The sequence below is a fragment of the Cygnus atratus genome, chromosome 10 (genome assembly GCF_013377495.2).
Source record: "Cygnus atratus isolate AKBS03 ecotype Queensland, Australia chromosome 10, CAtr_DNAZoo_HiC_assembly, whole genome shotgun sequence".
Classification (NCBI taxonomy): Eukaryota; Metazoa; Chordata; class Aves; order Anseriformes; family Anatidae; genus Cygnus; species Cygnus atratus.
Genome location: NC_066371.1, coordinates 15531790 through 15543797, shown reverse-complemented (window position 1 = coordinate 15543797; position 12008 = coordinate 15531790). Strand labels below are relative to the sequence as shown.

The 12008-nt window shown below is 39.1% G+C and overlaps 1 protein-coding gene across 4 annotated transcripts in view; it reads left to right on the top strand.

Annotated features, from left to right (window-relative positions):
- The window catches only part of POC1A (POC1 centriolar protein A), a 57218-nt gene that overhangs the window by 25065 nt on the left and 20145 nt on the right, over positions 1 to 12008 (top strand). For all 4 annotated transcript variants that reach the window (XM_035546841.2, XM_035546837.2, XM_035546839.2 and 1 more), the window contains exon 9: positions 2147 to 2245. In XM_035546841.2, the coding sequence (XP_035402734.1) occupies positions 2147 to 2245 (99 nt within the window). The remainder of the gene's footprint in view (positions 1 to 2146; positions 2246 to 12008) is intronic.

The window sequence follows — 12008 nt, the reverse complement described above, 5'->3', positions numbered from 1 at the left end:
TGTACTCTGGGATTGTCTAGGTGTGTCATGCTGCTGGTAAAGTGCTTTTGTGGACATAGCAGTTGTCTCTTCCTTTTGCTTCTGCTTTTGAATTGTAATCCCGATTCACATTTGTTTAAAAGCTGCTGGGTTTTCTGTTCCCTGGGAGAAAGCAAAAACGTATCCAATGCATCCAGACCATGCTGAAATAAGTTGCATTTTTTTTTTTACATATGTTTTCAGCATACTATCAAGGAAGAAACAAAACCAGTCCTAGGCCTGTAGTTCATGACAGTTACATGATCTACTGCATTTTAACTTCATTTTATGCTAAGATACGTGGCATAGCTTACCATCCTGTCTCTTTAATAACACCTTTCTTTTTCTTAAAAAAGATTTTAAACAGGCTATCTCAAGAGAGACATTTCTATTTTTTTTTTCTTTTCCCTGTAAAATTACATGGGGTTTATTAAGGTTTGCTCTTGAAATGCTTATCTAACACAAGGAATAAGTATGCGTTTTCTGCTGTTGTTTCTTTCTCCCAAAAGAGCCCTAGTATGATGCTGGGAGTTGCAGTTATGTTGCAATTCATTGTTATTTATTTTCTATAGAAAACTTCTTAGAAATCCTATTTTTGTTCTTGATTTCTGGGCATAGCCAAGAATCTTTTGTTTATTTTTTATCTTGAGAGGATGTGTTAGCCTATACTTTTCTACTGTGTAAATTCCTTTAGACTTTTTTTTTCTTTTTTTAATCAGGTCCTGTTTATCTTTCATTTGGTTGGGATTTCTTTAAACAGAGTAATGGCCATTGCAAATTAGGTTCATTCTTTCTCCTCAAAGCATCTCCTTGTGTTGTTAATTGAGAGACTAAATGGCAGTGCTTCCCCAGAAGCTGTTTTGTAAAGGTATATTTATGGCATGTGTTCATATTACTGACATTTTTGGCAATCAGTACCATCATAGCTCAAGGTTGTGTGTATTGCTGAGTGCATGTATTGGGAATGTTGGCTTTCCTGGACCTAGCTTTCGTGAAGGAATTGCCTCTTTCCTCTCAGGTTTACATGTGAAAATGTAGGCAATGCTTCCTTTTGTGCATGGAGAAAGAACTTGCACGTATATGTATGGATTAAAAACAGCATTAGTCTTTGTGTATAAGATTTTTCTCTGGAATAGATCTCATCAAACACTAGCTTTCCGGATCCAGGAGAAATATGAGAACTAATGCCAATAATCAAGAATATCTCTAGAGGTCAGAGAGAAAATGTCTAAATTCCTTCATAAACAACATGTAGCCCATCTGAAAAGGCATGTTTACTGAATAGAGTAGAATAGTTCAGTTGGAAGGGACCTTCAAAGTTCATCTAGTCCAGCTAGCTGACCACTTCAGTTCACTGACCTGTGAAGCCGTCAAGAGATGGTTTGTCCAATAACAGCATCATATCTTCCTTTTACACAGTGGAATGGCCTTACTGGTTCACTGTGCAAGTACAAAAAAGTCTTTTTACACTTCACAGAAGGCGGGAATGAAACCTTGCAAGTGAAGCATAAACACTGATGTTTCTGTTAACCAAAATGAACTGATCAGATTCATAGATGTCTTTCAGACTTCTGAAATAATTGATCAATGCTCTTAAACTTTTTCGACTTACAGAGTGTCATTGTCAAGGATTTTACTCCATAGATTTGCTCCTGATATGTTGAAGTGTTTTTTTTTTTGTGTTAGAAGCCCAGTTGTAACGCCTCATCTCTTCTGAAATAAATACTGTGTTATGAAGAAAAGGTGCCTTTAAGCCAGACTTAATTTTGGTATTTAGCTGACAAACCAGCTCAAGATCTCTAACGTTAATCTCAAAGTACTAATCTTTCCTTTTCATCAAGATGTTGCTTTGAAGTTATCTAGGTAGCTCTGGTTTCATGATATTCCTGACTCACGGAATGTTGGAAGAGATCACTTTCCCACTGAGAATTAAGTTATAGTACAGCTCTATTCAGTAGCATGTTTACAAATAGCAGCTCTTTAACGTGATTGATGGCAAAGCTTTCTTAGGTCAGCCTGGTGCCTAGCTGCCTTTTCTTCTCTGATGAGTTGACAAAATTGACCTCTAAGCTAACGCGGGTGAAAAGTTTTAATAGACACAACTTAGCCACTTGCCTTTCTTCTGCAGGTGATGGTATGGAAGACTAATTTTGATGCAGCAGACTATGGTGAAGTGCTGAAAACACAGAAGTCTGGCTCTAGTGTGGATGGGACCTATCACAGTCTGGTAGGTCAGCATGCAGAAATTCCATAAGGTTCCTTTTCTGGAACATTTCCTACAACTTGAAAACCATGTGACTTGATTTCGGGTGTTTGAACTACAGAGCTGTCCTTTTCCTTGGTATTAATTTGAGTTGTAGGATGTCTGTTATTTACCAGTTTGGTGTTGTTTCTGGTTTAATTAGCTATACTTACCACATAGGAATATTACGTATATAGAGAAATAAATAGAAGTGCATACATATGCATTTTTATTAGCAGACTGCATTTAGGAATGTGTGGTAGGCTTGGACAATGTTATATACCTCCATCTCTCCTCGCCCCCCCGCCCCCCAAAAAAATAAAAATAAAAAGCACAGATGTAACAGGTGAAAGCAGAAAGAAAGAAAGCTGAAAATAGATGTTCAGAATATCTTTTCATTGACAGCTAACAGAGACAAAAGAAATCTCTGTGGAGAGACTTAATGCACAGGAGAAATAGGTGACACGTTGTATTAGAGCTTTGCTCCTGACTGTTTGGAGACATCAGTTCACATCCGTTCCCTGAACCACATGTGAAGAGACATTTGAGTTCTGACTGTACCTAATGGATGAATTCATCAGCTGAAAAATTCAGAATGATGCTCTGATCTAAGTGTAGCATTGATGTTAGACATCTTGTTAGATATCTATTACAAGATTAACCCTTTGAAGTTGCTGCCAGCACAAGTTCTGATTTTTGCACATTGTGAAATGCATTCAAAACACACTTGAGTTTTTGTATTGTCTTAAAAATCTTTGGATTTTTTGGTATGTTCAAGTATTACCGCAGGATTCTGAAATATGTTATTACTGTGACAATTTTAGTACATCTGGTTCAACATGGGTTGGAAGCTTAAAAGTGGGTTGTGAATCAGTAGGTTTATGCATATATGGTATGCCTTAATTGAAAGGTAAGCTTCTAACAGTCATCTCTTGCTCTGTGGCAGTATCTGTAATCTTATCAATTTAGATACCCTTTACTGGGCTACTAAACTATGTTCTCTCTTAAATATAATAGTGTTTTTACCGGATAAAACCTCAATCCGTTGCTGGAGGTGTTGGAATAGCCATAGTATTTTGACAAACAAGGTTTGTGTGTAACTTGCTATATAGCTCTAAACCTGATGCCTTATGATGTTGTGCTTTCTCAAGAGAAGCAATAAAAATTGGAGGATGCCGGTGCTAGGTGGGAAGGACAGAAAGATCAGGATCAGTCATGGAAGGAGATGGAAAGTCCACAATAATCCTGTCTAGCTTTGGATAAGACTGATATCTATCTTTTTGTCTTCTCCTGTGTCCTAACTCTAAAGTTATGCAGGCTATGAAACTAACAGTCCAATGACCTCTTTGTTTATTAGCTCATTGAACTGGACTAACTTTGAACTCTGTCAGTTTTAATTTAAGATACTTTGTGTAATATAATTCTGTGTTGAAGTGTAGAAGAGAAAGCCCTTATGGAAGAAATGCTTTTTCAGTTCGTGATATTAAAAGTAGTGACATAAACAGTGTAGATGAGGTGTCCTCTAACATGAGGTGATGGTAAATTTACCCCCATTTGTACTGCTGTTATTACCAGTGCATATTATCCAGTAGTAATTTAAGGAAGGGGTTAGGAAATGCCTGATCTCTTCTAAAGCTTAGTCATTGGTATAGAACCTCTCAGCAGATGATATGATATGTATTGAAAGTAGCTGTTGAACTAGACCACTGAGCAGTGACTCACCACCTTGAATGTTGGTCCCTCCGACAAAACCATTTCCCTGTGAGAAGAGGGTTTACCTGCCAAAACCTCTGATGGATGCTGATGGGACCCCTTGTGTGCTACCGACAGGTGAGTCCATGCCACGTGGTGGTAGTTGACCAGGATTTTTTCCACTTGCTCTCTGTGCCCATGGGAAGCAGGGCACTGCAAATTCTTTGAGGGTTTGAACCAGGTGCTGTGTTTTTACAGAGGGCAAAGTGAATCCATGCTGAATCACATGCAAGAGATGTACTTTGATCTGGAGACCTAAATTACTTCAGAGGAGTGAGCCACCCAAATGAGCCCTTTGGCTTGGGCATGCAGTGTGGGAGCAGCTGTTCCCTGTGGTAGTACTGGAATATAAAAGATGTGGGAAAGTTACCGTGTAACAGGCAACTTCTGTTAAGTTCAAACTGAGAGTGGTAGTCAGTGGGATTCTTCCTTCCTATTTACTGCTTGGCCAAATGTGGTGTTACCTTTCAGTCTGAACAGCATAAATGAGGCTCCCAGTAGGCCTGCTGGGTTAGCTATAAGCATCTATAGGGACTTTTAAATTAAACCTTTGACGGACTCCAACGGTAAAACTGTCCTGGTTAAAAAGCAGGGTGGAGGTGGCAGCAGTGGAGAGCTCTGGTGACTGAAACCAGTCGTCTGTTGATGCAGTTCAACAGTGTGGTCTCCTCTGTGCGGGTGTTTCTGCCTCTCATGAAGTGGTTGGGAGCGTTGTTCTGCTTTGAAAATGCGGTGCTGCTCTGAGCTGCTATAAAGGAGTGAAGTTCCTATGCTTGTCTCATGTTGCACTGTGGTCTGTGATGCCAAAGTAGTGAAATTTTTGGTGGTGTTGGCTGTATTGTTACCAGAGCAATCGCAACATGCAGAAGTAGAGCCTGCACCTGGTCTCTGCTAATGAATGGCTGACTGTGCTCGATGAGAATGGAAATGCAGAATATGACTTGTGCTCAGTGCTCTTGAATTTTGGGTTCTTAAGAATGCAGTGCTTGAATGTTAACACAGTTATGATTGCTAAAGTTAGAGGAAGAGTAAACAATGTAGTCTGAGAGCTTGTTTTGAATATCATAAGTTAAGTTTAAATTTCAGATTGATATGAAATGTTCTTCGCTATTAAAAAAGAAGCTAATCTCTCTGAAAATAGCTTGGCTTATTATTTTGAGGAATGTAAGTGTAACCTGAACATGGAAATTTTGACTCTGTAAGAAATTGTCCACTCACGGCAGCCTAATTCTTTTCTTTCAAGTGAAGGTCTTTGATTTTTCTTTTAGAAATACGTTATGCTGGGCTGTTTTTGAAGAATACTGCTACAACTTAGTGCAAGACTTGTATTATACTATATATTCAGCTTTAAAAGTGCTTCCTTTCTATTTTGAGCCAAATACTGCCTTTTTAAGTTATGAAGTAATTATTTTGATGCATTTTGTGTAGCTGAGGTCAGTATTATTTCTCCCACTTCTCTCCCATCAAAAAGACTTAAAACAGCAACCTGTAGTTTTTAATTTCATACTGAGGTCATCCTTTCCTTCGATGGGAAGGGAAACTGCTTTATTCTTCTCTACTGCTGTGTTAGTGTACTGACAGTAGTATTTTAGTATTCTGCTTCTGGAATAAGCCTGAGATTTTGCAGATGTTCTTTTAAATGTAGTTACGTGCCAAAAGCATGTAGGTTGTTATTCATTTTCTGTACCCCTAAAATATATGAACATTGTTCTTGACACATCTGAGTCTGTTTTCACCTTTTACTTAAGGCAAAGAGAATATTTTTCAAAGGAGGGCTTATGCTTTCTTGTATGGTGTAACTTTTTTTTTTTCCTTAAGTATTGTGAAAGCATGAATACTAACCAAAACAGCGGCTATGTAAAAACATTGTTTTGTATTCAGTTTCTTGCAGGGAGAGTCAGACTAACATGCAAGCACTAAGAAAGAATAACTGAATGCAGATATAAAAACTAGTCCATCATTGAGATGGATAGGGAGAAAAAAAGAATCCTAAACAACCTGTGGGATAAGAGAGGCATGAAAAATCCTGTCAGGGTGGGTGAGCTTGAAAACAAACTTGCTCTAAAACAATCTTCATTTCAATATGCAGGTGGAGACTGAAGCCTTTAGAAGATGCTACTTTCTCAGGCAGTTGGTTAAAGTTCATTATGAATCAGGGTATTGGGCTTGTTTGTAGCAATAGGTGTGAACTTCAAAGTTGCTCTGCCCACCTGCTTGTGTTTTCTGTAAATATATGAGGCTTGGGAGATGCAGCTTGCTTTGAAAGTAAAAATGCTCTGTGCAAGGGCTATTGCAAATGAAAGAAGGCCATGATGGGCAGGAATTATAGTTATGGCTGTGGTGTAAAAGAATAAAAACTAAAATGTGATATAAAGAACACTAAAGCTGTCAGAGGTAAATTGTAAATATATGTTAGTTTAGATGTGAGAGATTCTATATGTTAGATCAGAATTATGATATCTCTGGAATGCTTGCTTACAAGTTATAAACTAATAATTGCTGCTACAAAGTGTTGCCTAACTGCCTCGAAAACCTAAGTTAAGGGTAAGCACTCTTGATGAGCTCTGCATGAAGCTCATGGGAGGAAATGAAGTCTTACAGTCCCGTGTCTTGATTTATGTTTTTGCTTTGAGCTGGAATCTAAGTACAAGTAAATTTATGTTTTAATCCAGAGTATTGAGCAGTGAGGACCTCAAGGAAAGTCAGAATAAGAGGCATAGATTTTTGCCTGTAGTTTCCTATATGTGGGCTCTTATGATTGTCCTGGGGTCACTAACTCCGAGCATAAGGGTCTGTCTGTATGAAGAATTGTGTAGGATCAGATCAAAGGACTCTAAAATTGAAAAGATTTTATTATTTACTTAATCCTACTATTTGCTCTTTTTGGAGAGGGTAGATAATATGTTTTATTTCGGGTTTTTGGTGGTGGTGTTTTTTTCCCCTCAGATACAAGGAAAGCTTCGTACAAAGCTTTGCACACGCAGTTACAGCCAACATGAGTATACATTAACACTTGTTTCATTATGTGACAGATTTGCTGCTATTGTTTGACTAATTCCAAGAAGACTATGTATGGTAAAGTGTTACGAACAAATGCTGAACAGTTGATGTCACATGGGCACTTAGAAAGTGCTTGGGTATTTATCTAAATTTGTACACTCACTGAAATTGATGGATAAAAAAATTGTATGAGCTAAGTTGGTAAACATTGTTTTTAATGTGATGTTGTGGAAAATAGGAAATAGTCGTCGATGGAGAGATTCTTTATTTGATCTTAAATATAATTATAAACATGCCTTCTATGATTCTGTGTTGTAAGTCCTTGTGCCGAGCACTACAAGGCAAAGAGGGACTGCTGAGGAGACTTTCCACCTCAGCCTCTGACCCTTTTGCCATTGCATCAAACTTTTTGAGGAAGAATACTCCAACAGTTGTTCAGGTTATAGTACCTCAGAGGCAAAGCAGTCTTTAATGGGGGAAGGAGGACTTCCGACGTCCAAAAGGCAGTATGCGGGTGCTGTGTGTGGCTGGTGAGAGGGGTAACTAGTGTGGCAGAACGTAGGCTTACAGGTGGTGGTGGGAGGTGTTTCTCTTGCCACCTCGGTTGTGAGTTCTACAGCCATAAAACCTAAATATATGCGGTACGTGGATGCAATGTTGGTTTTCCTGAGAAAAGTTGTACATGTGAAAGCTTTTTGATTTGGAGGTAAACTGTAGGATAAGGCCAAATGACAAAGCCAGCAAGTGTCTTAGCTACTCTTGCTGAGAAAACACAGTTACTTACTTAGTTCTCAGCTCCCAGCATGATGCTGAGAACTGCCCACGGGAGTAGTCCTTTGTAGTCCTTTGCTAGGACAGTTTGGGAGACCAAAGTCACGTGGGCAGAGAGGCAAGGTTGTCCTCTGTCACTCTTCTGCCAGGAAATCTTTGTGTTTTTTTGTTTTTTTAAAGCTCATGTGCAGAAATGTTCTAAATATACTTAGCTCATTAGAAGATAAATGGTGCTCTATTGCAGAGTTACCAAATTCAAAAATTCAAAGTCTAATGACATAGCAGACTTAGCAAAGATTGGGAAGAGCAGTGCTTCAGCAGGAAGGACTTCTAAACAAAAGATAAGCAGCCCACGGCTCTTCAAATATGCCTTTTGGTTAAGATGATAGACATTTAGCCCTTTTTCTACACTTCTGGGTTTAAACTTCTTTTTTTCCATGAGGCATTGGATTATGCTTACTTCCTCAATGTATATTTTTCCAAAACAGATAGGAGACTAATTCCTTGTTGTAGTCCATGAGACTTTGTACAGAGAGGCGCATTTCAGTGCGCCTCTCCTGTATTTTGACTGGAAAGTCTTTCCTGAACAAACTAGAGCCTGAATAATTATCAACTACAATTCACTTCAGCCTGAAGAAAGAGGAGATGTGCCCTTATTTTGCTAACTACACAGACTTTCATGTATCTTCAATATTGTTTATACTCTCTGGGAGGTAATTTTTTGTTTGACAAGAAATTGCTACAAAAGCCTGAGATCTGACAATGGTAGTAAGTCATAAATTTTCTTAAAGAAAAATGTGTGAAAACAATGATCTGATCATTGATCATCAATCAGCTCTCTGAGGCCTACAGCTGAAGTTCCTAACCCATCTCCACCTCTCATTTGCTTGTTCCCTTCTGCATTTGGTGACCTTGGGTGCCTTTGGTGCTCAGCCTGTGGTCTCCATGCTGACTGCAGCAGTTCAGTCTGTCAGCCAGTCATTCGTTGTGTAAATAAATTCCTCCTGAATTACTCAGGGGCCAGATGTGCTTTTTCTTTTTTTGACCTTTTGGCTTCTAAATCAGTAACTATCTCTAATTTTGGCATCCTTTAATACTTACAAATACTTCTGTACATTTATTTACTTATTTGCTGTGAAATTCCCTCCTGGGAAGGCACAGCTGGAGCTCTGTGCAATTGCATGTTTCTGTTTGCATCTCCTCCACCTTGTTCTATTTATTTCCTTATTCTTATGAATTGTAAGAGAGGAATCCTATCTTCAATAGCAGGGGATCATCCTTCGGATTAAATGTGGTCTGTAAATTGATTTTTTTTTTTTTATTGTTTTATTTTTCCCGATCTGCTTGTCGCCTTGTTTCTCCCTGGATGTTTTTCTACTCCAGGGAGCTTTAGCCTGGTATATTGTTGTCTTCCTCTCGGAATATGTAGAGAGATTGTTTACTTAAAAGAACAACAGTGATGAGTTCTCAAGGTAAGTTTCCACTGCTTTCTACACTGCTCTGCTGTCCAAGCAGGAGCTTGATAAGGAAGGTCAGGAGTCTTATTACAACTAATCCCAGGATATTAAGGAGCTCTTCCCTGCATCCTTCACAAGTGGTGAAGTTGCAGATGATTGCTCATAGCTGACTAGTTTTCACTCTTCCTTCACTTTTTGTTGAAGGGAGCCTGGAAGCCTATTGCAATCTGTGACTTTCTCGCATTTTTGTGAGTAGAGATAGGCTCAATAGGAACAGAGGAAAAGGTTTCTTGTTTTTCCACACCGTTCTTTCTGGTGTGGACAAAGATGGTCTCTACTGTGGCCTGTCCTGAAGAGGCTGTACTTGCCCTAGAGTTTTGTTAGCAGGTATGAAGAGGCTTTCTGGAATTTAGGATGGAATAATTAAGCTTTTTTGTATGGGTGATGCTCAACTGGCTAGCCTAACATTGCTCCTGGATAATAATGTCAGCAAAAATCTCAATGCCAAAGTAATAATGCCAAAGTAATAGTTCTCGGTTGAACCAAGCCACTATAGGAACCATTGGGAAGAACTTTAACCCCTCGGTTTCATTTTTGAAAAGACTTGATCCAAATGAGCTATAGAGTCCAACTCTAATTCATCAAAGATTAACATCTAGCAGCAGTACCGGGTTTGTTCATAGGAGGAGGCCTGAATTTACCTGAGCAGCGCTGGATAGCTGCATTGGTTTACTGTGCTCTTTTTGGAGCCTCACTGCTTATCTCTGATTTTCTGCATATTAAGTTGACTGTGAAGTTGCATCAGAGTAAAATAAGTTCTCTCACTCGTCTGTATCACTGTCTACTTCACGAGCAGGTAACAGCAGAGCTTCTTCACAGAAGGTATTCCAGGAAGCCTCTGTTAATTGTTAGCCCTCTCATACTCTGTTTCAGTTTGCTGCTGCTGTGTGAAACTTTTTCTTCTCAAGCTGGAGGGTTTTGCCTTTATGTTGCTCTTTTCCCCTTGAAATACTTGTTTGCTTTTCCCGTCATCTGGTCAATGTAAACAGGGAATGGTGTGCAGGAAAACAAATCACGTTCTTCTCCATTTTTGTGTTTTAACATTGTTTATACGTTACTTCAGGGTGTTCATCAGAGTTCTTTCATCTTGTCTTGAGGAAGGTCTTGGTTAAGAAGAAAAAGCAAGGTATTAGCACCCTCAGATTGGTTTTCCAAGAGGATCTGAATGATGGCAACAACCTGCAACAGTTCTGCCCAACAGTGGATGGGAGCAGCCATGCTGCTACAGCTGTTACCCTTAGTGTTCTGGTTTAACAAGTCTTTTCACAGAAATAAGATCAAATTATATTTTTTGTTGTCTTGCAGTGAATAGATTTGTTCTTTAAAACTCTTGAACAATAAGGCACGTCCTGACATGTCATTATTGGTCAGAATAAAAATTGCCTTTTTAGTTCAGCACCGTCTCAGGTTAATTAATGTAAATTCACCCACTTAGGTTGCTGCTGTATGTGGCTTATTTTAATGTTTGAGTCATAATTCAAAGCAGAGAGACAGAGTCAAGATTTATGTATTTTTTCCAAGCTGCTGTTCTGTGTCAGCTTAGAGAGATGGATGAAGATGGCTCAAGCTTTAAACGTTTATAAGACCTCAGACTTCTCTGCTAAAATCCGAACTTCAAGCAACTGAAGTACCAAATGGACATGTTGGTTTTATATGTGTGTATATATATAATATATAGGGGAGGAGGTATGTTTCTGTATGTGTACACGCATACATATATAGGTAACAGGCAAATTTATACATATGTAACATAGGCATGGTAATACATTGTGCAACATATACATACATATCTCATTAGAAAGGAGAAACTACTGCAGAAGAGCATGAGCTGGAAGCTGTTGCTCATACTTCATGAGAACACTATGTGTGTTCTGCGTTTGGCCTTGGAGCCTGTTGCCTTTGATGTAAAAATACCTGTAGCCAGATAACCTAAGGCAGAGAATAAACACTTTGCTTCAGTATTTAGCAGTGTTTTTTTGGGGAGCTTTTCCCAAAACAATCTTAAAAAGAGCCAGAGAACAATAACTCAATTTTGGGTGAAAGTTCTTCCCAATGTTTCTCCTGTTTATATTTGGGTCCTATGGTTTCTTGAATAAAATGAAGAATACGTAGCTCAGAAAACACGAGCCTGATCTCAGATGGCACGTGGAGCAGCGGTGCTCAGCACAGACCTCCTGCAGTGGTCAGCACGTAGCTTCAATGCTTTTGGCAAATTGGCATGGATGCTTGTTACTGGAAGTTACCTCAAAGGACATAATACTGGTGTTTTGCTTGTTTTAAAAGCGACGCTTACAGAATTTAGAAGTAAGTGTAGTGGACCAACAGACAGTGAACTAGAAGAGTGAGGTGATGAAAACAGGGGAAGGGAGGGAACAGCTTTTCCCTTCAAGTGAGCCTTCTGGCAGGCTGGAGGAGGGAGAGAACCACCACTTGGACAGAGATTGACAAATAGTATCGCTTCCAGAGACAGAATGCAGGACTTGCAAACAAATGTAAATGTCAGTCCAAGGGCAGTCTTCAATACAAGGATAGTCTGGGTTTGTGTATCTGACTACTGTAACTGGCCATTAGTTGTAACCCATGTTCTTTTTCCTTCTTGGCACCATAGTTAGCAGAGCTGGATGGTAAGAAGCTGCTTCACTTAAAATATACAAACCTTACACCATCTGTCTGTCTCTGCAAGAGGTCTGATTAGGCAGACGAGTACA